Below are 26,563 nucleotides of genomic sequence, written 5' to 3'. Positions count from 1 at the left end.
TACTCAGATTTGTTATAGACTTGCATAAATCTTCATGCAGCCATGACCTAAACATGAATACCTGTCTGACTGTTATAATCTGGATTCTCATTTAAAAAAGAGATGTCTTGATTGTATTGGTTATTGTTTAATGTTTGATTTGTCCATCTTTGGTTTTAGGTATCAATATATGTAAAAACACATACCTTACTGTTTGAAATTGTAAATGATTTTTACGTTTCCAGTATAGAAGTGGAAATAAAAAATTCAAATGGATCAAAATGTGTTCTTTTTCTAAAGCTGATTTTTATTTTGAGTAGATAATCCCTTCCACTTAGAATAAAGCATTTTTTTCTTAAATGGTTTTGATGGAAATATTTCAATGCATTTTAAAGGCTACATGACAATAACACAAGCAGTGGTGGATCACTGATTAGAAACTTATTAAACAAAAGTTTATCATATAAACTAATTAACTTGATTTTAAAAATCTGTAACTATTACAAGTGATTAGGCAAATTTATTGTGTGTAGGTTAGTGCATGTCCATAGAAAAGAGGAAACGTTTCTAGTTTTACTTTGATGAGGTGCGTGAGTTAATTTTCAGAAGAAAGAGGATTAAGTACAAACCTTTTGTGTCTCCAGCTTCACAGGTCTTAAACATCGTCTGTGAAATTGCTGAGAGGTATTCGTGAGACAGAGGCTGTAAGCCACAGGACTCCTCTGGACGAATTCGAGAACCACAGTCCTGAATTAAAATGAAATCTGTGAAAATGACAGCACTGCACCCATCCATATGACTTTGAAATGCCTTCAAGGATATTTAAAGAGGAAAAAAGTTATTTGGGATTGGTTCTGCAATTCATTCATCATTTGCTCTTCAATATGTATTTTAATATGAAATTTAGAACCCCTTTTCCATTCAGATAATGGTTTTGTAATAATTTATCCCAATCCACAGTAAATGTACAAGATACTATATTTGCTAAAGAGATAAGAAAATGTATTAAGGCAAACATATATATAACGTTTATGTAATGTCATATTGTCTCTAGTTATCGTGCAATCTCTACCTATTTGCCCTTAGCAGTTTTGTATACATATCTTCAGTCATATGGAATATGTTTCTGTGATGAAATGCCCCAAATTACGTTCAGGAGATACAGACACATAAAGGAAAAGAGAAAGAAAATAGAAAAACTTCAAGGGGAAAATGACTGAGCTACTAGCAGAGAAATAACAGTCCTAGGACACATTTTTAATCTATTTTAGATGTGCTCTTCAGGACAGATTGAATCACATCCTAAAAATGCCTTTCTCCCTCAACTGTAACAAGAGTTTGGAACTATTTAGAGGCATATATCTACAGTAGTTCAGATTAATGTCTCTTCAAATTACTTTGTAAAAATACTCATCCTCCATACTGCATTGCCCAAACTGGTGCTATTGCCAGTTTTTTCATCAGAAAATAGGAGCATTCTGGGGTCAGAGTTATCTCAAGAAAAAGCATCTACTACCTCATATTTCCTTGTCTTACCCTCATTTCTATATTGTGAGAAGCTCACCAGAACACAATGAGGTGGTTTTTTTCACCAAAACTAAAAAGCTATAAAACTGGGACTTAAAGTAGTAGAAAAGATCATTTTATGACAAAGGAGAAAATATTATGAAAATTTAACCTTGGCAATTGTTACTTAATGTGCTTTTATTTTTAAACACTGTATGAAAAATACAGTTGTGGCCCTTCCTGGCTAAATGGAATATTAGTCATGGTAATGTCCAATAATTCAAAATTTGCTTTTTTAAAGAATTGCATATGCTTAGTACTACTAACTAGTTACAAACAAACAACACAAATGGAAACACACTTTTACGGGAGTGTGTTCATTGCGACAAGGAGTATTTCTGAAACCAAAAAGAAATATAAAATGTAATTTTTCCAAAAAGAAAAAAAAATATTTCATTGGTCTTTACTGAAGTATGCAGATTTCTATTTTTATTTTCTAATATGATACTAAAATTAATTTGGCAACTGTCATGTAATATCATTCACTGCTTCCATGAAATTATGCTACATCTAGGATGCTACGCTTGAATTGGACCAATGAGCAAAAGATGTTATGTCCAGGGTGAAACTTGACAGTTAGTAGGATATGTGCCACTGATATAGATGGAGATATTAATCTGTCCTAGAATTTAGTAAATACTGGTGGGTCTTGATTATGCAATCAGAAACCAAAGTCAGGTAGTTGTCTCACAATTATTCTGATCTCATTAAATTCCATGGTGGAAAAAAAAGTAAAAAAATCTTTCCACTGACTTCAAAGAGTTAAGGTAATTTTTGCACAAAATGCACAAAAAGTCAGAGAAATGGTAGATATGTGTCGGTTCTTTTGTACATTTATCCTGTTCTCTGCTTAATGTTCTAAAACTAGGGAAAGCAGTTAGAACAAAATGAATGGCATGGTATCTTCTAGCGTTAAACTGTGATGTTGTCTTGGAGCCTCTGGGTCTGGACACACTGTACAGCTATTTGACAGTATTACTTCAACTAACATTAACATCAGAAAGCTCCTACCTTGCAGTAAAACAATTTGCACAGGACATCACAAGAAAGTCCAAAATTCCTGAATGTGCTGCTATTGCTCTCAACATAGTGCCATAAAATAACTTAACAGGGATTTTCTTGTTCATACCTCTGCCCAGGGTATGTGATTAAACAAACAAAAATTGATTTTAATTGCATTCCTTGGACAATATCATTAAGTTTCATGTGGATGGTTTATTACTAATCACAATCAATATGCAGGTCAAACTACATCACCGATTCCCTTTGACATCATTGTGTTTTCAGAGTATGCAAACCATGAATTTTAAAGGACACTGCTTGTGTTTAATATGTAATTCACATCTAAAACTAAATGGTCATGAGAGTTTGTGAATTACTGAACAAGCCTTATTTGTTTCATCTTCACTTTTGTGGGAAACCAATCCTTTATCATCATTGGCATGTTTAATATAATGTACAAAATGAATATGTGACAGTTACAGATTTACTGCAGCTCCACCAATGTATGGCACATTAAGGGCTTTTCTAACCATCTGCAAATTTTTTAAAGTTTTCTTCAGGTGCTGTAGTGACATGAAATCCTTCTTGCCTTGCCCAAGGATGAAACATCTTGCATTCTTAAGTATGTTTACAAAAGATCACTCATGGCAAAGATGAGAGCCAGATATTTGAACTTAAATGATACCTCTTGCTCTGTGTCTGTTCTCCCTGCAAACCTTCATTTTTAGAAGGCAGACATAAAAAAGCCCTTGAAATGTCTGGACTAGAATCAAAGAAAAATCTCCCTGCATTATGTACTTCAGCGCACAGTTAGAATTGAGTCTTTATAAGACTGGTTTGGCATTTCACTAGTAAACTTTCTTTTATCTTTACTGAAGATTTTCTGGACACTACCAAATAAAAGATGTATAAAGCTTTCCTCTATACATCTCGACAGCTTTCATTCAATATCAGTTGATAATTAGAGAGTGAACATTTATGGAGTCCATCTGCTGTGTGAAATGAGAATTGTTTCTGTTTAGACCACACTACAGTGAACTTGATCCTTCATAAAAGTTTTAGCCTTTAAGAGATCACACAGATTTTTGTGCCTGCTACTTTACAGTTTTCTCAAATTATTAATGTAAAGCTATTAATGCATACATTATTTCATTTATTTATAGTCTAGGTGTCTGATTTAATAAGAATTTGGTATCTCAGCTTTTAATAACCACACTGTATTTCTTCTCAATTATATCCATATACATACATAGTTTCATTCAGGTGTACATAAATATTAACAAAACCATATCAGTTTTAAAATCATATAGATGTGTGTGTGAGAGAGAGAGAGAGATAACCAAAGCATTATAAAGATGATCCACACTCATGTAACTAATATCATGGAATGAATGTCATATAGATAATACCATTGTAGTTGCAGTTATGCTTTAGATTAAGAGATCTAATTTAACTATTAATGGATTTTTAATTGCTGTTGTACCTTTTTACCACCTCCACCCTAATGAAAGAATGATTAGTCTGAAATGGCAGTAATTGCCTACAGATTAACCCCATAAACCACCAAACTGGAAGCTGTTGAAAGAAGAGAAGGTCAGAAGCCCACGACTTTCCTGGGAAAAGTCATATTGAACAGGCTCAAGTTGTCGATCTGTGTTCATTTGAATGGTCAGTGCTCCAGCAGTGACAGAGCACCACATATAATAAAAATAAAGTTACTTTTGGCATCTACAGCTGCTGCTACCTGTTAGCTCAAAAAGGCATTTTAAAATAGAAAGGTAGTAATTTCAGAATTTTTCTGGAATAACCCAACTCTGTCCATTAAAAGCTCTTGCTAAAACTATCATTTTCAGTGGAAATAGACTTATGTTAATGAATTAGATGCTTTGGAAACTCCTACACAGGATGCCTGTATCTAGGCTCTACACTCAGCTTTCTCTGTAAAAGTTCTTCTTGCATTTGTATTAAAACCCTAACAATCATTGGGAATGGTGGGCTCAACACTTTGAAAACAGGTGATTTCTGCTTAGTTACTCATGTCTGAAACTGCATTCAGCCCAAATCGCTGAAGACTAGCCCTACCAGACTCATAAGGGATCAGCATATCAGACTGTTTTAAACTAAACAATAGAAATAACTAAGCTCACAGGAATTCATTTTAGCACTGCATACAACCAACACATAGCTAAAATCCTGCATCTTTTTAACAACCAGAGCCCACATGTGTCTGGGAACTAGTGGATGAGATAAACCTCATTCACTAGTTCTTGGTAAAGAAGGGAGGAGGCCTCTCCACCCATTGAGCTCTGACACTGCAGTCCTCTGCCCATTGTTGCCCATCAGCCTGGCAAGTCACCCACCCACATCCCCTGAGGCACCACAGTCTTTCCTCATCTTATTATGCTGCCAGGGCTGCCTTATTTCTTTTGCCTGTTTACATTTTAGACATGACAGAACAAAGCTTCCTGTGAAAGAGGTAATTTTGAATGCTTTTCTGTTAGCCTTTGTAGGCTTGCTGACTTAACTTTATTTGATCTGGTTCTATTTAAGCTGACCCAAGTTTCTCATTAAATCCTTTCATGTCTCTTTAGTCCATCTTTTTCTACTATTTTACACATAACTAAAACTGGATGAAAAGTGAAAAAATGATGCTATGGAAAGAATTCTAATAAAATTAGTCAAAGAGTGAGCTCATGAAATAGTGAAATTGTATCTTATTGCTAGGGAATAAATTGTGAGCAGATGGATTAGTTCCACTCTATCAACTTTATTAATATGGCAGTAATAAATGAAGGAACAGTTGGCATATTGACTTCTATTCAACTGTCTCCCTCTGTCCGTCTGCATTATTCAGTGATAGATGAACCTCCAAAGATTCAGAGGTTCAACATCCAAATTAACTAGATTGAACTGAAACTCATGAGTGTACAAAATAGTTCTAGAAAGCTCTCACAATGAGAGAGGCAGTCTCCAAAGAAATTTCAGTTCACTACTGCTTTTGGCTGGGAAAAAAAACCTATTATTATTCATCAAGCACTAAGACATAGATGAAGACATTGCCTACATCAAAAGACACACAAACCCATTAAACAGAGAATATAGGATTAATGGGTTGAAGTGATAGAGTAATATGTCCATGTGTTGCAGCTATGTTTTAAAGGAAAGAAACTGCCACCATTGTGTTTTGTGAGGAAACAAATGTGTTCCATCTGCAAAAATGGAATAATATTTCCCCAATGACCCCAAAGGCACTGTCACAAAAAACATTAAAAGAATATGAGATGCTCAGTCCTACATGGATCTGGTAGGGACCATAAAAACACTTTAGAAAAGGAGTCTGGGCACACATAGGGTTGGAACATGCAGTGCACAGACATCAGTAGGAGACTGGGAATGATATGAAAAGCTGAGATACTGGCCATATTGTCAAGGCATGGTGGAGACATCAGAGAACAGTTTGAAATATGGACAAAGTGCAGCCATCAGTATAAATTGCTTTCAAGTTCTTACTAGCACTATTCATGTTGTTGTTATAAATCTTATTATTTTGCCTTAAGAATACAAGCATACCATGAATTGCAGGATTTTTCTGTCTCAATCACAAACCTCTGCATAGAAATTTTTTTTGGTAATAATGTCATATGCTTTAAACAGTGTTGGAATATCTACACAGTATCTTTACTATCTATCTGCTAAAGAGCTTTGAAAATTCCCATAGGTTACTCTCTACAAAGACAACTGCCTCAAAGCACATACAGATAATATGGACAAATAAATTTAATATTGACACTACAGCAGATGCAAAATGGCTTCCTCTGCAGAGAATGTTAACCTTACAGAAAACTAAGAAACTGTTTTGAGAAACAAGCACTACTTACACAGAGAAAATATTGTAAGTTTCATACCACTATTTTAGTATCTTTTATGTGTGTGAAGAATATAAAAGAATCCTTTCAATCTATGAAGGATTTTGGTTCAATTCCATTTTACGTCATGTTTAATACCGCACATTATGTCAGTTAGACTCTCTATCTGCCTTCCTGCTCCCAAACAGTCAATAGTTCAAAGTTCTGCATTTGTGAACAATAGAACAAAAATATTCATGAGGGCTAAAAAACATGGCTCTTAATCTAGCAGAGACTTGTGAATTATGATTCTGAACTGCTCAGAGACGTAACAGAATTAGTCGAAGTAAGACAGCTGAATGTCAAACCCAAATTCATTAAGAATAAAATATTGTAAACATAAGTTTTGGAAAATATTTCAGACTGTACCTAAAGATAGTTACAGCTTTTTTTTTTTTTTTTTCCAATATTTTAAGCTAACATCTGCATGGATTTTTCAACTGCTTTCTTAGCAAACATGTTTTCCTAATGCAACTAATTATATTTTTTCCAATCAAGAACAGTGACGATTTCCAGCTTGTGTGTTTTATAAACTAAAAACACAAAGTGAGAAAAAAAGGAATGGAAAGAATTTAGTGTTTCTTCCTCCTTAAAAAGAAGATAAAACAGGAACAAGGAACAGCAGATAAAAAGTGACATTTTACTATTTTATGTTCTGTTGGTTTTTTAGTTTAAAAAGTGAGACGATAATTTTGACATGGAGACTTTAAGAGCTGCATCAGTTTTGGATTCACACCTAGTTCTCCTCTTTCCCTGCATCTTTTCCCAGTGCAATCTCTGAATGTGGATTGACTTGAATTTTGCCAAGCCCATTATCTGAAAATGAGGAATATCTTGAGCCAACTATGTGCTTTGACAGTGTAAGAAGTAAATATTTTACGTGATAACAAAAAGAATTATCAGGTATTTGTGGTTCTCTCTCAAACAAAGTGCTGATGTGGCCCTGACTGTTTTCCCTGGGAATTAGTTAAAAATGTACTATATTAGCTGGGAAACCCCACAGCCTTGTGGCTATTTTTAAGGAGCATTCTTTTCTACTCTCCCATGCTCAGGGTATATGGCATGCACAGCTCACATTGCAGAGAGATTTATACTCTACACCTTCTTATGTGCAAGATGTGCATGAACTCTAGCCTTGTCCCTTTGATTTTTGACTAAGACCTTTATATCATAGACATGATGAACACAGCAAAACTTCTCAGACTGAACAACTATCACTACATTCAGAAACTACGAAAAGGTATGAGAGAAAAAATGCTCTGAAAAGCATTACTATTCATTCATTAATTCTAAAATTGAAATACTCTGACAATGGATGCAATGCATTGAAAAAACATATGTTAGCCAAGGACTCGGTCCAGTGAACTATACATCTGCTAAAGCTACTGTTAAAGCTGCTTTTCACAGTAAGCAAGGCTGTTCAGATTTGAACTCAGTGTTTCAGGGTGTACCGTACCAAAGGTACTTCTCACTTTTAGCACAAAATCCTGTAGATTTTGCAAGAACATCTATTAACTTTATTCAGGGCTTGGGGCATACTGAGGTTAAGATTCCAAGGAGAGATTTAGGATGTTTGGGTCCAGTTCACAACTCTGCCTCTTATTTTCTGCATCAGCTTGGGCTGATGACTTGGAGCTCCATCCAACACTCCCCACACCTATAATGTATCATCTCAAAACCCTCACTCAGTTGCCACCACCCTCCTAAGTGCCTAAGTTTCTTCTAGTGGGCATAGGCAAAACCACCTATAGCTCAGCAGTGCTGTTAGTCAGCCCCTTGAGCCCTAACAGTTCAGAAATCCCTTTGCCAACAGTGCTTGATCTGATAGGTGTTCTTAGTACATGCCACTGGTAATGTGCAGTCCACAAAACATTAGTATTACCCTGGTAGAACATTTCCCTGTGACAAAGCAAACACAATTTAAAGTCCCTCTTTTAACTAATTTGCAGCAGAGATTTCAAGTTCCCAATATCTTCCCTTTGGTCAGTGGGCTATAGACTATTCCAGGCAGTTCTGTCTCAGTTTCTCCCAAGGAAGCTGCTTGCATTTGCTTTGTACATACAGTTAAATACTGATTTACAAAGATCCTTGAACCTGCTCCATCTGCAGGCTAGATGTGTGTAAAGAACAGAAGGTGAAACTGAATGGAGGGAGCACCACCAAGCTCCCTGTTAACTGTTATGTGAGAAAGGACCGAGTAAAGTAGGTACTTAACTCCCTGAGAGAGCATGTGGCAATTCAAAGTGGAGGACAGGCTCTCCTGTAACTCCCAGAGAAAGGTACACTTAAGATACATTCCTTTCCGTATGATTTTCTGTGGGGCAATACATCTGACTTCCTGATCACTGTGCTGGCTCATGTAGAATCTTTTTTACAAGCTGAATTCTTCTATTTCAAATTTTAAAAAGGGTTGTACCCAGACACTTTTTGTGTATGCTTTCTTCCCTCAGTTGTATCAGATGTTCTACTAAGAAAAATATTAAATCTTTCTTTGCAAGATTTACCTCACTAACACTGCCTACACAATGCATAAGGAATCCTAGTTACACTGCTTGGACATGGTGTATTTTCCTAGGCCTCAGGATGCTTAAATCTCTCTCTTCCCAACTAATTGCCTTGAATTGCTCTGGATTCTCCTGCAATTCCCTGAACATGAGAAAAGGAATGTAATACTGGATTTTTTTTCAGCAAAATATTCATTATGAATAGCAAGTTGGTGACTGCCAAACAGGATGCAAAAGAACTAAGTTCTGCAAGTCCAGTTCAATAGGAGCACTGAGTTTGCTTCTTTTTTCTTCTTCTTGTTAAAAAAAACCCAAAACATTGGAAGGTTGGAAGTCCAATCTTAGTCTTAGGTTGGAAATCCTTTCTTAGTCTAAATTGAGCTTAAATTGGCCCAAAGGACTGAAAATGTATTAGTGAGCCATCAGTGACAGCAATATTTCAAGAGCTTTGTTACCTTGGGAGAGTGGACAAAAACAAAACTAAGTAAATACATGGAGTAAATATAGTCATAAAAAAAGCCAGAAAAGTTCATTAGTTTATTTAAGTTATGTTGTCTGCAGGGTTAAGTAAAAAGTTTTTTGTTTAAGGAATTAGTGCACACACTGTTTTATACAGAAATTGTCCTCCGTGGCATACTAGGTTTTGGAATACACATCAGAGCCATATATTGTCTGGGGAACATTGAGGAAGCTACTAATACAGGCTCAGAAACACCAAGTGGAAGACTTCTGAAACTGTTTTCTCAGACAATGACAAAAACCCCAGCGAGTTCCTGCCTTTCATGTAGTGACAGATTCTACATATGTGTGGAGTCTTCACCCTAATGGAAAGCACACTTGTATCTGGTGGACAACAGGAGGTATTTCTCTTTGCATATTTACAGTCTGCACGGACGCACATGTTTGAAGAGCCTGAGCACATGGCCAGCTTCGTGCAGCCATGTGCTTTGATGTTGGCTGTCTTTAATGGTGTCTCGGGGAACACACAGGGCCAGATCCTGAGAGCAGTTGTGTTGAACACCCGAGTCATTCAAGTCAACTCCCAAGAGCCAAACACCCTCCTCTTCAAAAAGCAATACCCCTGGTGTAAAGACCTATGCTTGCTCTCCAGTGAGAGTGATACAAATGGTTTGTCTGCTCAATACCCAGTCTGCACTGAAAAATATCACCCCGATATAGACGGTCAGAGGGACACAGGGGTTTGCCATGGGGCCAGACCTGAGCCTGGGATGTCCATTTTGTGGAAGGCCACCTCAGCGACTACTGCTCCTCACCTCCTCACTCTTTCTAACTGTAACCAGGAAGTATTTTATGAAAAATTTATTAGTTATGTAAAGTTTAGAGTGTGTTGCATGCACAAAGCAATGTGAGGATTAAAACTAAGAATGTGTAAATGACACTAGAGAAAGTCTCCGTGCAAATGTCCAGGACAGATGGACAGTGCATGGATAGGTCTCCATTCCACACTATCTGTAACTCAATTTGAAGCTACTTATATTCAGAAGGTGCTATATAAGCCTATGGTAGTGCAGAAGGGAAGACTGTGACTTCTACTCTATATGTATGAAAGAGAGTGAGAGAATGTGAATATTTAAGAAGTGGTGGGTTTTTTTCTCCTTTCTTCCTCTTCAGTTAAAAGCTTCAGTAAAAAATACAATACTTAGAAGGAAATTGGTCAACATCATTCGAGATTAAAGTTTCTTGGACAATGCACTCAGTGAAGACTGTATCAAAATAGAAAAGATAAATGTATTTATAGACAGTATCTGGTTATCATTTATATTTCCCTTTTACCACACTGTGGCTTACCATGAAAAGAATGAAGTAATGAAGTACTGATTTGCCTTTGAAAATCAATACACATTTCATTCAAAAGAACCTTTGAATGAGAATATTTTCCTTGCTGTCTAATAGCTATGTCCAGCACTAAATTTTATATATCCCCAGATACTCATTTAATATACACAGCTGGGAGACAGGAGTAAGACAGGAAAATTTGTTTTCCTAGAACACCTACAAATCTGGCCATCTAGTCATTTATTTTCTAAACTATAATGGGGTCAGAATTGACTCTAATGAATTTGCAGCACACTTGCTGTTATAATCACAGAAGTGAATTTCATGGATTTTTTTATTAATCATGATCTTTTTCAAAAGATACTGAATAAAGGTTTGCCTTCTGGTGCACAGCAGACTGAAAATGCAGTCTCCTTACAGCTTGATGGCTTACTGAACAGCAGACTGCATGCAGGTAGCTTTCACACATGGACAGAAACAGATTGCATGCAGTTAGTGCCAAATGAGCAGATTGAAGTTAGAATTCACCCCGCTCTCTCCAACAGCCTGCCTGCAGTAATTTACTACTGCATGTCCTTTTTATTCAGTTAAAGTAATCAAGCAGCCACTAGTTCAACAAGGCCCCCCTCACAAAAACTAACTAATTACTTCTGAAAACTGAATAATGTGCTTAGTGACGATGTTTATTCTACTGCACAAGACATAAGCGACACTGAGCTGAAGCCTTGCTTTGGCCAATACTGAGATCACATTAGCACATAGATGGAGCACAGTGGAAATAGAAAAAAAATTAAAAATCAAAATTTAGGCTCCCTCAAGAATGCATTGAGACAGTTAATTACAGCTTATTAATCACCTAAGTTCCCCTGACCTACACAAATAGTCTTATCCAGCAATTTACTTGCTCTAATACTCTGACATCTAGAAGATTTCTGTGATTCACTTCAGGTCTGGGGAGCAATGAGGAGACAGATAATGCAGCCAGTGCAGCTCTACAAACATAACTCAATCAAAGTGACTCAGGTTGTTCCCCCTCAAAATATCAGAAACATGTTAACTACTGTTTTTCTTGCAAGGACAGAGCCTACATTTAGATCTGGGCAAAGGTCCACATCCAGGTGGTGACCCAATTTACACTCGCCAAGATTCAGCACTTCAAAGAGTGCATAGAGCTATTCCTTTCACATGCATTTTGAGTCAACCTATGAGGTGTTTAACGTTCTTGCGTCCACTAATAAAATGAATTGCTGTAAATTCAGGTTTCTGGAGATGTGAAACAATTTTTTCCTTCAGCAAAGTAGGCACAGATACCTTCACATCCCATAGCAAACCCGTCCACATTATAACTCGCATTGTTTTTCTGACTGATAGGATTATTTGATTATAGGCAGCTCTAAAACCATAGACTGAATATTATTGTATTGTTTCAATATTTTTGCCTAGACATATGAACAGTCTAGCTGATGGATTGCTCTTGGCCTGTGCACTCTCCTAGTCGTTAACCAGCTATTTTTCATCTTCCTACTCTTCCTCAGTAATAGGATATCTTGCAACAGGAATTTTACTCAGAGTGTTTGCCCAGTAGTAACTCAGCAAAATCCCTACAAATCGGAACCAAACACACATCCCAGATTCCCTCCAGCATGAGCTCTCTTCTGTGTGGCAAAGGGCTGCCAGAACTTACTGTGGACACCGAGACCTGACCTTGCAGTAGACTTGGCTGTTGCAGAAAACGAAAACATTTTCAGTTCAAATCAGACTTAGAGGATGTGCTACAGACAAAAGGACTGAGATAATGGAAAGGATCTATTCCTGAAAATATTAGATTATAGTGTATTATGATATAGCATACATTAGATACCATTATATACTGTGTACTGTAATCCATATTAGGTACCTGATAGTAATTTAACAAAGGTAGATTAAGTATTAGTGCAAGGATATTGTCATCTTGCTTTTACTTCTTCTTAATTCCCTCCTTCCACATCCTTTCTACACACTTTTTATCATTTGACAACAGTAGAGATTGTATAAAATTTACAGTCTTTTTTTATAGAAATAAATGCACAGATGTGGAGTAATCTTGCTGTGCTGACTCTACCATACTGATCTTTACCCTTCAGCTGCTAATATTAATATCTCATAAAAATGGCAGTTCTGCATAACTGAATCAGGGGAGGATACTTCTAGAAAAGTGTTAATGTTTGAGAACTTATTTATTTTCAGTTAATTTTTCACATTACCAACATGAGAAAGACAGTAAGAAAACTTGAAGGAAGGTTAGAAAGGGGAAAGGGAAAAGAGAAAGATATGGGTTAAATGAAAAGTAAATCGTTTTCTTAGGGCACATGGCTGTGTAGATATGCCATGTTATGACAACTGAATAGAATTGCTTAAATAATTGTTTGCAATTGCTAAAAAATGTTTGGAAATACTTTGAAATGCCTCTGTTTTACAATGTTAAACCTGTCTTCTACTGTGTTGAAAGAATAACGTAGGAGGAAACAGCTCAAGATTGGCTGCTAGTCTGAAAGTATTGCATTACTCTTTTCATATAAAGTGAACTAAAAAGAAAACATGTAATAGATAAACTCCAGTTTACCACTTTGCTCTGCAAAATGTCCATAGAAAGACTGAGCTTAATAATAGACCACCACACAGAGATTATGGAAATTAAACAACCTCCTTCTTCTAGGATGATGAGCTTCAGCATCCAACATAGTGGGGAATGAAAAGGTATGCAGGTCCAACAAATGACCTCAATGCAGCTATGAAAACCCAGACACACAGAAGCTTCAAATGGCCTTCACATTGCCAAGTTCAATGGCTTGGGGATGACTCTGCTTTCTCCTGGTAAAACAGTATAAACTCCTTCACTGTATCAGAGTGCAAAAGCGAAGCGAAGTAAGACTTGGATATGTTGTAAGGTATTTCTTGTAAAGCAAAAAATCTGTCTGAGTCCTCTTCTGCCTTTCTCACCGTCCAGTAACTGACTGAAGTCATGAAGTTAGTTCTGAGTTAAAGCCAAATGAAAGAGGTGCTATCATTTATGAGTGTTGGTGGTCCACTGGCAGTGTGCCATTCATAACCAGTATTTACAAGAAGCTGGACATTTCCAAGATATTTTTTTCCTGTCTTCTGATTGACCTCAGTGGCAGCTGTTGAATGTAATTATCTCAAAGGTCCACAATACAGTGAGTTCCCAAAGTAATCTCTACCCTTTCACAATGCTTAATAGTGAATGCCTCAAATGCCAGGACCTCATGCAAGGTGTAAGTTCCTGGATACTCATTTTTGTACCCTACCAGATACAGCTCACATATACTTTTTTTTTTTTTCCAACAGAGTAACTTCAGATCTGCTTGTTCTTCTTTTCCGAAGTACAAGCTCCTTATGCAAAGCTTTCCTCAAACAGAGAGTAATGGTATCAAAAAATACAATGTCAGATCATGATAAACTGTTGGAAAAATGACAAATGGAGTGAAAGCATGTTGATCGTAACTTTATAGTGATTTTATCTGGAATAACTTGCTGCTTGCAACATCCACATGTGCGGTGTTTAAGGGATTGTCTGACCACATGTTTTTCCTCCACATCTGTCAACTAAGAGCAGAGATCTGTTTGCACAGTGTAGCGCTCTGGAACATTATGATGCTTCCACAAGTATTTCTGGTTTATAAAACAAGAAATGGGTTACCTGGAGGCTGTGGTATGTTCATCCGCCCTTTATGTTACAGTTGTAACACTCTTTATATTTTGTAAATTATATTAATTACTTCAGATGTCAAATTATAGAATTTCAAAATGAAAAGGCACTTCTAATCATTAATATAAACTAACATGTATAACTTTGAATCTTTCACATCATGATCATGCTACGTGTGGCAGCTGTGCAGATAAGAGGGGTAGGCTCTTTTACTGTCTTTTTACTTCCCAGAACTGATTGCTCCAGACAATCATCCCTTTCTTATTAGGAGTAACTAAATAGCAGTATTTCTGTGGTTTATTAGATGTGATTTCCCTTATCAGGATGGAGAGATGAGATGTGACAAAAATTCCCAGTTCTGTGGCAGGAGATGGAGGAAGCAGGCAGGGTGACATCCTATTCTTGCTAAGCACATGCATACTTTGCATTCACATCTTCCTCCTTTAGGTTCATATCGGTACTTCATATCAGTACTCATATCAGTACTTTGCTGGGTTGAGAACAAAATACTCAGCACTGCACAGGAACAATCACTTCAGTTCCTGCAATTTCTGGTGTTAGAGGCACAGAGCCTTCTTCATGTAGAATCTTTATTGTAAGAGTCCCCTTTCACAGATAATAGCCAGGAAACTTGCAGGTCTTTTCTGAAGCTGCAAGACACTTTGCAAAAATTGTGGAAAGGGAGCATAGAAGTTTGATGTGGGAAAGAACCAAGCTGACGTCTTGTCAATATGCCACAGCTCAGCAAGAGTCTTTTTTTCTCTTCATCACCTAGACTATGCTTCTGGTTTTAAAAGTGATCATGATCTCTGATCCTTGAGAAGGGGAAGAATAGGGTTGCATTGACTTTGAGAAGAGCTGTTTTCTTTAATCTCTGGGTGGCACAGATTCAGTGCTCCAACTCACTCACTGGAGGATTGCCTTTCTCCATTCACTTTGCTGAGGACTCTGAGGGACTGATGCTCTAGCATAGTCATCTGAGAGAGATGATCAGATTTGAACAGGGATGAACACTACAAACATAGGGAATTGAGTAAATATGGATGTATTTAGGACGACTATGAAATCCAAAGTTGCCTTAATTTTTTTAACTATAACACTTTATGACAGAGACTAGCTATTGACACAAGAGTATTGTATCATTCATATCTTGACATGTAAATTGATACTTTGTCCCATATTCCTGTTTAAAGGTGTCCTGCAAGTTATGAGATGGCAGCTGAAACCATCTTTAGTCAAAGAATGGAGAGTAGCAGCTCCAGAATATTATTTGGATCATGCCAAAGTTAACAGCCTTCTGGAGGAACAAGAATAGTGCCCATTTGCCACAGAGAAAACTTACTGCCTAACACAGATATTCCCATGAAGAGTTAATGCAAAGTCAATGCTCCTATCAAAAGGAATGGAATTAATCCAGGTTCTTGTCATTAAAAATTAAGTTTCCAAGTTTCTTAAAGTCCGTCACTTGCTCAGCAAGTGAGAGGGTCAAAACTACATCCAAAATTAAGTGTATGATGTGCTCTTTCCATCTTGATGGACACCTACCCCTAAGACTTAGACACTATCCATCTCTTTCTTCTTTCCAGGAAGTTGACTTTTCCAGATGGTCCATACCTCCTTTTAAGCTTGGTATTTATAGGTTAAGAAACACTTTTGAAAGAGTCCAGACTGTCAGGCTGGGACTTCAGAACTCAAAAGAATGAAAAGAAAACATGCATTTTTGAACCTCTATACTGTATGTTAATTCCCTGTGCTGTTCATATTATTCTGTTACAAAATAATAAAAGCAAATAATAATATTTACAGATCAGCTTTTATATTTCAACCATTTTTGAACAAGTCATAATGAGTTTCACACCTAAAGGTAGGGAACAGTCACAAAAGTATATGATTGGGGCAAGGCTTTATAACTTCATAAAGTGAGGGGTGAACACTTTAATTTTTTATTTCAGAGACTAAAGACAGATCCTTTAGTCTTATCACTAGTGGGTTTGTTTCTCTATTTTTTATTTAAATTATAAATTGCATTCCTAACAGACGATAAAAACCTGGATGAAGGGTTAAGCTTCGAGGTATATAAAGAAAAAGTTAAAAAATCCCACAAATTTATACTTTCAAATAAAATTATTATGGGGAAAGTGGTTTCGCCGTTCAATTTCCTTCATCACCCGTCTTCTTTTTTTTCACTTTTCTCTTTTTTCACTTCCTTTTCCAAAAGAAACATTTATGCAAAAATCACATTACCTCTATAATGACTTGACCCTGTATTGTTAAGATTTTTAGGAATTTTCAGTGGGTAAAGAGACAGATCCAACACAGGTCAAATAATTTAGGAATATATGCTTTCATTCTGCTGAAATATATGTATACAGAATATCCAGCACCCCACAAGTCTTTGACTTCTGAACATCATATTGATCTTCAGATACTCAGTAGTCACAAAGTGGCAGGTTTGAACTACATGTGTCTCATGTGCTAGTGGATGCAACCAGCATCCTGCTAAATGAGTTTGCACCACATTCTCTACCTCCTGTGAACACAGGATTCATGTAACCTTGCAGGCATGAGTTGTCACACATATTTTATCAGGATTGCTCAGGATACAAGTTACTCAGGATAGGTTTCATCTGGCCAAATATTAACAGCTGAAATACAAACACTACATCTTCATAGCTAAGCCATTCAGACAACTATAATAGATATTCAAAAGAGATCATCTGAACTGTGCCTTAAAACTGATGATTTTTCCCGGGTGATTATAAAGGCATCTAAAGGAACAAGCTCAGCTGTAGGGCTCAACAACGTATGTTGAAACAGAAGTCAGGTGACCTGGTTTAACCAGGATAGGGTTAAGTTTCCCCAGCAGTGGGGGGGGAGCTCTAGCCAGGTTATTCAGATACCGTCACATCCTGGCGCAGGAGCGTGGGGCTTGTGGTTTTATACATCTGCTCCTCTCACTGCTGTATTGGTAGATATACTTTGCTCTGTTCATTGTTATCACTGTTATTCTTATTGTTGCTGTTTGTTGTGTTGTTGTTGCTCTGTTGTATTAAACCTTTCCTTATCTCAGTCTCGGGGCTTTGTATTTCACTCCCTTTGTGGGGGAAGGGCAGCGGCCGCATGGTCTCAGACCCTGGCAGGGGCTAAACCACCACATCAGGTAAGATGGATCCCATCCATGGTGTACAGACCAAGAAAACTACTCTGGACACAGAAGACTTTCCCTTCCATCCCACCATCATATTTTCATTTTTGCAGAGCGTGGAGACTGAGCTAAGTATTGGGTGTAGAGCCACTACTGCACATGGTAGCTTTTCAGGTACCATGTCAGCTCCCTGGCAACTCATCATCAAACAAATTTCTTTTAAGCCTGCTATGAGGCACAGAGGGAATCCACACTACCGTCTCATCTTTCCTACTGTCAAAAGAGTAGGCAGCAGAAGTTACTGTTAAAATTTTTTCTACAGCAAACCAAATATAAAACTTAACGGGCCACAATATACAGCAATTTCTTTCACAATCTGTAGCAGAAGCAAAGAACATATGAGCTTCGAATGGGCTTTGGAAACAGTTAATAGTGGGCAATAAGCCACAATAATGAAAAACAGAGCTTTGAGGCTAAACTAAAAACTGCACTTTTTCAATATCTTGCTTTCAAAGGGAACAACAAAATGCATTCTGAAGAGATTATATGCTTTCACATTTCTTTCTTGGTGGATTTACATATTTTTCTGAGCTCCTGTATGAAGTTGATGATTATTAACTTAATTTATTGTAAACCAGAAAAGAAATAATCAGATTCCTATTGAGTATGGTATACCTTTAATCCACGGCTCAGTTTTCATCTGCTCTGCTGAAAACAGCCCCAAACCACAGAATTATTGAAGTAGAACAAAACAACTACAATGTTCCATTTTCTTTTTCTGAAACACTGTTCCTTCTAGCAGAGGTCTCTGTCTTTATTAATGAACCTTTCAGACAGAGCCTGCTCTACAATACCTCACCTTAATTTGGCCTGTCAGGCATTCAAAATCTGTCAAACTTACAGAACAGGGAATAAAGAGATTCTTTCCCAACCTAAGCACTGATGGAAAGAATTATTAAAGAAGGTGTGGGTGATGTATTGACTCTGCTTTTCTGGGTTTGTGCCTGGAAGAGGTCTCTGATAATGTCCCTCGGCTAAGGACATCACAATTTCACCTATCCAGACCAAACACCAAAGTTGTGTAATAAAGCCTGCTGCTATTTTGGCCTTCCATAGCTTTTGCCAGCAGGATCTTCCCACACAGAAGGACAGAGTTGATATTTTTAGGTTTCTATGGCTATTTCTGAAGTCTTATCTAGGCTTAAAATACGATACATATTAATTTTTATCATTAAAAAAACCATTTTTGGTGGCTAGACCATAGTGTCAATAATTAAGACTATTTGATCTTTTACTTATTACAAATAAGGAAGCCGTGAGCCTTCCTTCACTGGATTAAAGCATCAGTAAGGCAGAGTGGAGTATGTGTAGGTAAAATCTGTAACAGTGTTACAAGAGGAATAGAGGCAGCCTAACATACTCCTGCTTAACAATGCACAAGTGTGTATGCAACCACAGTCCAAATTTTGTTTTCAGAAACAACCAGATAGATTCCGCTCCTAATAAATTAACAAACATTTTGACAAGATATGTTCAGCACTTCTGGTACCTATGTGTTAATACATGTCTGAGATGACGAATGTAGCATAATTAAAATTGAAAAAAGTCATCATCTCAATATTTGCATGTGATTATAGGTCTTCTTTTTTCAGCTGCTTTTCTACTGTTTAATTTCTGTCCTATTTCTGTTCTGTTGTTTCAAAAGAACAGAGTTTTACATACTCTGGCTTTGTTCAGCACATTAGAGCTTAGTATAAGTTTAACATATGTCACACAGCTGATGTTAACAGACATAAATGTCCTGTAAAGTAGTTTTCCATATTTATTTTGGAACAGATGTTTTACCTCTTTTTGTGTCCTTGGACACTGGCCATTCCATAGGACTCTAACTGAGATACGGTAGGAGCTGTGTGGCTAAAACTTATTTTGTTCAGCAAATGCATCTTCCTTTCAGTTGGAATTACCACCAATATTAGAGGAAAGATTCTATCGGAACAGGAAAAATATTAATTTGCTTTCACTGTGCACAATGGACCAAAAAAGCAGAAAAAGTGTTAAAAGTTTCCTATGACTATGCTGTATAAAAAAAGTTATATTAGAACTTTACCTCTTGTGACAATATATATATTTTCATCCTTGTACACAGCAATTATCTTCAGATAGAAAAGGGCATTTCAAACAAAATGCTTTTGTCTATCTCTCAATTTGGTGTTACGGACCAGATATAGAAAAAGATTTCTGGAAAATGTATTGATTATTGATTAAACTGAAATTCTGGAAAAGCATTAGAGCAGCAATATATAGTTTCAAATCACTTTGTTAGCAAGCAAAATATGTTGTCTGAAAATATCATTGTTTCCTACTACATCACAATTCATTAAACTAGGTAGACATAATAGCTTGCTTTGAACAGTGGATTAAAGTAATTGTTTTCTTTGTTTTTATACTTTTATGTAGATCATAACACCACAGTTCTGTTGACCTCCAATAGCCTTGTAATTCTTCAGCAATCATAAATGAAGCCTTTATTCTTAAGCCCAGCTTCATTCTGAATTAAAATCTGTGTCATGAGTTTGTCTTCAGTGACTTTTTTCAAATTCTTTCAAATTCTGCCTTCATTTCCCTTGTGTCCATATGTATGGTTACACAGGTCCGTAACAGAATGTTTACTGGATCAAAAACAAGGGAAAAGTCTCATTGTTCTAGTGATGGCATACATCCCAAACTGTATTAGCTGCAAATAATTGCATCCTAAATTGCTCAGTTGGCAAGGAACATCCTGGTTTAAAACCTTGACCTTTATCTTTACAGAACAAAGCATTTGTGAGCAAGATTTCTGGCAGTAATAAGTCTCTAAATTATACTTCTCTCTTGTTTCACTGCTTTAAAATTGAATGAAAAGAGATGAAGTTCCTAAGATCAGATATGTGAAATATAGAGGGAGCAAATCATTAACACTTCTATTTTATTTCCAGTTTTGGCTAAACTAAATGCAGCATGGCACAGCTTTTTACAAAAAGCATCTGAGTTGTGAGAATCACAGACACGCAAAGCAGGGAAGAAACCCACAAGCAAAGAAATCCATGAGGTCATCTAGTTCATTCTCTCATACTGAGGCAAGATCAAGTTTACCAGCAGTTTTACTAATCTCACTTAAAGTCTTCTAGTGAAGTTCATTCCACAACATAGCTAAAAAAGACTGGGAGAAGCCACATAATCTATTACTCATTAAATGCTAAGAAACAGTGATGGGTGAAAGGAACGAGCAATAATGTTCTTTGCCAAATATCTGTTTTCCATTTATTATTTCTTCTTTACAGGACCTTCCTTTGTTTCATAGATGGATCTATAACTGTTATTAGAAAGGAACTGATTCACAGGGCAAAAAGCAATTATCTACAGATCTGCAACTATAAAGTTAATTAAAAACAGTGCAATAGAGAAGAGACACTGGCATGAATAAGTGTTCCTTCAAGCACAAGAAGGATTCAGAAAAAAGTGAATCCAGAATTTAAACAAAAAATTATATTTAACCAAAAGACCTGATAATAGAAAACTCCAGATTATCTAAATGTTAAAAAATATGAATCCATATAAGATACTGATTACTAATGCCAGTTACTTTTACATGAATATGACTAAAAGTCAACTTCTTCTGAGTGGAGTTTTTGATTAAATGTGATATGAAAGAGTATTTGGTATCCTTTGGACCTTAATGAACTCCTTCAAGATATCAGGTAGAGAAGCAAGGTGAGTTTTTTATATGAAAATGATGGAAATAAACAGTGGTTTACAAAACTGTAAATAAGACTGTTAAAGAAATAATGTTAAAGAAATAGAATGTAAAAGAATAGAAAAACAATATTAGTGAATAGTGAATGTGGTTCCTCTTGTCTGCTGAACTAACCTGTATGAGAGTACTAGGACATATCTTGTCTCATATTTAGATTCACATTAATGTAAACTTGACACAGCTTTTAGCTTGGTGAGTGGGGAGTTGCAGTCTGGCTTGGCAGACAATACTACTGCCTTACAGTGCCAGAGGTCCAAAGGTTGAAACCTAGCTGCAGTCATGTGTAGGATACATACACATGTCCAATCCCCAACTAGAACTAGGCTCCCTGCTAATTGGTTATATCCACTTGTATGTCTGATTGCCAGCTGGCCGGCACAAAGTAGTATTTGTGGTATTTAGCAAAGTGGAAGTGCTACAGTCAACTCAATACTGGAACATGATGATAAGGTCTCCCCTAACCCTTCCCTTCTCTGGCTGAACAAACCCAATTCTCTCAGTCTTTCCTCATATGAAAGGTTTCTCAGTCCTTTGGTCATCTTTGTGGCCCTTCTCTGGGCCCTATCCAGCCTGTCCACATCTTTTTTGCATGGTGGGGACCCAAACTGAACACAGTATTCCAGGTGTGGCCTGACAAGAGCTGAGTAGAGTGGGATAATGACTTCTTTATCTGTGCCGGTGATGCCCTTGTTGATGCAACCCAGCATCCTGTCGACTTTCCTTGCTGCCGCAGGACACTGTTTACTCATATTGAGCTTGTTGTCCACCAAGACCCCCAGGTACCTTTCCACAGAGCTGCTCCCCAGCCTGGTAGGTCCCAGCCTGTGCTGCACTCCTGGATTGTTTTCCCAGGTGCAAGACCTTACACTCGTCCTTGTTGAACTTCATAAGGTTCTTGCCTGTCCACTCTTCCAGCCTGTTCAGGTCTTCCTGCAGGGTGCTTATCCCTTTCGAAGTGTCAACTTCCCCACTCGCTTTGGTATCATCAGCAAACTTCATCAGGATGCACTTGATCCCATCATCCAGATCACTTATGAAGATATTAAACAGCGTTGGGCCCAGTATTGATCCCTGGGGAACCCCACTTGTGACAGGTTGCCAGTTTGCAAAAGAGCTATTTACCACCACCCTCTGGGTGTGGCCTGTGAGCCAGTTCCCCACCCACCTCACAGACCACTTGTCTAGAACATAATGCATCAATTTCTCTAGGAGGAGGCTGTCAGGAACCATATTAAAAGCCTTGGAGAAATCCAGGTAGACAATGTCCACTGCCCACTCCACATCAGTCAAGCAGGTTACCTTGTCATAGAAGGCGATCATGTTTGTCAAGCACGATTTGCCCTTGGTGAATCCGTGCTGGCTTTTCCCAATCATGTATTTCATTTGACTTGTGATAGCCCCCAGGAAGATTCGTTCCATAACTTTCCCAGGTACTGAAGTAAGACTGATGGGCCTATAATTTCCGGGATCTTCCTTTCAGCCCTTCTTGTAGATGGGGATGACATTAACCTTCTTCCAGTCTTCTGGGATGTCCCCTGATCTCCATGATTTCTCAAAGATTATGGAGAGGTTCCTCAAAATGACATCAGCCAGATCTCTTATCACCCTTGAGTGGATATATCAGAGCCCATCGATTTGTAGGAGTCAAGCTCCTGTAATAGTTCACATACCAAATCTTGCTTCACTGATGGTGGGTCTGTGTTTGCATCAGCCTGCATATTTGCTCCCAAGGCCTGGGACCCAAAAGGGCTGGTGAAGACAGAGGTGAAGAAAGATTGAGAACCTCTGCCTTTTCAGTGTTGGTGACTAATTCACCTCTCTAACAGTGGGCCAATATTTTCCTTCTGTTTCTGCTAGTTGTTTACATACCTGAAGAACCCTTTCTTGACCCTGTTTTTGACATCTCTGGCCAGTTTCAATCTGAGCTGAGCTTTTGCTTTTCTAACTGCATCTCTGCATACCCTGGCAATGCCCTTGTAGTTCTCAACAGGTACTCATCTGCATTTGCATCTCTGGTACACTTCTCTTTTGTTTTCAAGCTGACTCAGAAGCTCACAGTTAAGCCAAGGGGTCTCCTGCTCTGCCTACTTCCATTACCTTTAAAGGGCATGAGATGTTTTTGTCCTTCCAGAATAGCATTCTTGGAAAACTCCCAGCACTCACTACCTCCTTTATCCTTCATGGAAGCTTCCCATGAATCCTTCCCATTTGAGCTCTGATCGAGCTGAACTGTCTTTCACTGACAGTTTAGTCCAAAAGATAATTACAAATTTTAACATCTGCTTGATACTGCAAATATTTTGTCCTGGATAAAATCCCAGATGAGCGGAATTTTCCTTGACTGGGAAGTGTAAGTTTGCACGATATTTAAGGTAACAGAGAATATGATCAGAAGGAACCATTAAGGTCATCAGCAGGAGTTACTAGAAATATTTAAGGTGGTGTCACACTTCTCATGAAGGGCAACAGGCAGTCAGGAGGAGGACACAGCAGTACTCATCATGCATTCAGGCCATCTGAACCTCACCTCACCAATGAAACATTAGCTAAACTATAGACCAGGAAGCCAATTCTTCTCTCCTATCAGAGAAAAGAGCTTTATGAGGGAAACATCTATCTATTTTGATATAGAGACAGAAGAACCTGGAGCAAACTGGGAACAACTGGAGGTCAGAATGACAAAGATAGGGAACCACTGGGTCGGAGGCAGTGCTATGAGCAAAGAAGCTGAGAACTGCTATTCTTTTTATTTTGGGGTAAGACTGGAAGAAGCAGAAGGAAGATTTGAGTTGAAGGTTCATTTTATGAAAAAAAACACCCAGTTGCTCAACTTCCAATCTCCTGAACCAGCCTTCAAAAAAGTCTCTTTGGACATCCAATAGCCAAAGCATGGGTAGAAAAACTGAAAGCCTCAGCAGAAAATGAATCAGTATTTCTGAACTTAATTATTACATGCATCGACTAATTTCCAAAGGGATTATTCACATTTTATTTTAGAACTTGCCAAGGTGATAATAAAAGTCTTTTATGCCTTCCATTGAACGCCTATTTTGCTTTAGCCCATGTTTGTTTTAATAGAATATTTAGTTATATACAATAATTCAAATGTGAAATTTGGTGATTTCTGAAAATCCAGGTACCAAAAAAATACCTACCAAATAAAAATAAATTATTCTCTCTCAGATATAGGGTTAACACTTCAAACATTCAAAGCAGCAAATATCTGTTAAATTTCTTCATAATCCTAAAGACAGTCAGATGTATAAAAAAGTTATTCAACATGTTTCATTCTATTTTTCTGGTGTGCTCATTTCAAAAGGGAATTCTGAAGTTCCAAGGCAAATTATATTAAGGGGAGTATCTCAGTCTTAAAGACAGTGAATCAGCATGTCCTTCATACTTTTTTCTGATCTAAGGTCAGGTGTGTTATGATGCCCTCAGTCCTGTTTTGGAAGCCGACTTGAATGCCTGAGCTGCTTATGTAATGTGTTAAAAGTTTGTCATAGTCAAGCACCAGATTCAAAGTCTAACAAATACATTTTACCTGGTGTTCATTATAACACCCTTACTCAAGGCAGCAACAAACAAAAGTTAGAGACAGAAATATATCAGTTCCCAGAGGTTTGCATTTAAAAGACTGCTGTTAAGAAAACAGGATATTATATGTCATAAAATCATCACATAATCAGAGCAATAACAATGAGTTATGGTTTTGGCTCTGATCTACCAAAGTTTCCAGATGCTTTGCAAAATGCACAACCTGCAGTCTGTACTCAGTTACAATAGCTTCAGTTACTTCATGGGGTTACGCCAGACTGGCACAGCAACAGCTGAATGAAAGCTCAGTCCTCATTTGCAACAATAAAATATAAAAATATAAAACAGTTTAAGAAAAAAATGCGAGTTTATTACTGATTACAGTAAACTGCTTCATCATGTCGACATAAAGTATGCAATATATCTGAAAAGTAATATATGAATAGAATAAGATAAAGACAATAAACTGTGCCAAGTGTCTCCTGTGTTACCATCCTCCTAACACTTTCCCTTCATTGACATGCAAGAATTTAATGCAGTTTAGTGTCTCTGCTGGAAACTTCAAGGCCCCATGTCTCAGTCTGAATTTGCCTTCGTGTCATTTGGAATGTGTGTTAGTCATCACACATATCTCCAAAAGACTTCTGGATGTTTATTATTGGTCTTGAAAACGCATCCTGGTTCTGTGCACAAATCTCCCTGTAATGTGTGCACAAAGCTGAGTGCATAATTGAAATCAGTACAAGCAAAAGTGTATGTTTCAAAGGGACTGAAGAGGGTTGGGGTTCTGTGGGCCAAACATGCTCTCATCCCTCTGCACAAACTCTTTCCAAACAAAAAAAAATGGGTCATTTTATCCTGCCTACTGCAAGTTAAGAACTGCTATTAGCAATTCATAATGCAAGTTTCTCCCACTGTGATCTACAATGCTTTGCTTGCTGTTTAGCTGGTGCCTTCAACACAGACGTCTTTTATATTTTCCTCTTAAAGGTCTTTTGGCAGATAGCATTGCCTTATAACACCAGCTGCTCTCTGCCTGTATGTGAAAGTAAACAATACTGGGAATTGCCTATATCTAAAAGCTTATGGTGCATTTTCTGTATCTTTGTCAGGACAGAGGGGGCCTGGTCAAAATGTCAGGTCTTAGCACCCTGCCAAACAAAGCATGGAGAAGCCCTCCTTGGGCTTGAGTGCAAGGAAGGAGAACAGCTTCCTCTGTCCAAGTACTTTCTGCACCATCCGGTGAACTGGACAACTAATGTATCTGCCCAGCCAAGAATTCACAGACCGTGTCCTTACATCCTGGCTCTCAAAGTCCTTGGTATGCGGTTCATCAACAGCCCCTAAAATGCTCAGTGATTTGGTGTAATATTTAAGAGTGTAGTAACCCTGTTTGCAACCAGGGGAGAAGGACATCAGTGCAGGTGTTCACTCTATTCTGGGCTTCACCACCTGACCTAGATGACCTTACAGTCTTTTGTACTCATCTTCCAGTTCTGCTTAGGACATACCCAATTTATTTGCAAGTTTGAAAGTTTTCCTGACATCTACTTTCCTTTTACAACTGGGGAACTGGAAGGTTTGTGAGAGTGAAACCTCTGTGTGAACTTTGCTGATGACTGACCTGAC

At 37.6% G+C, this 26,563-nt stretch overlaps 1 protein-coding gene across 3 annotated transcripts in view; it reads right to left on the bottom strand.

The window, feature by feature from the left end:
* The window catches only part of CPED1 (cadherin like and PC-esterase domain containing 1), a 153,853-nt gene that overhangs the window by 26,726 nt on the left and 100,564 nt on the right, over nt 1–26,563 (bottom strand). For all 3 annotated transcript variants that reach the window (XM_074827582.1, XM_074827584.1, XM_074827583.1), the window contains one exon: nt 609–726. In XM_074827582.1, coding sequence (XP_074683683.1) covers nt 609–726 — 118 coding nt within the window. The remainder of the gene's footprint in view (nt 1–608; nt 727–26,563) is intronic.

The sequence above is a fragment of the Strix aluco genome, chromosome 5 (genome assembly GCF_031877795.1).
Source record: "Strix aluco isolate bStrAlu1 chromosome 5, bStrAlu1.hap1, whole genome shotgun sequence".
In the NCBI taxonomy this organism is placed as follows: domain Eukaryota; kingdom Metazoa; phylum Chordata; class Aves; order Strigiformes; family Strigidae; genus Strix; species Strix aluco.
This window is presented reverse-complemented; position numbering and strand designations above follow the sequence as displayed.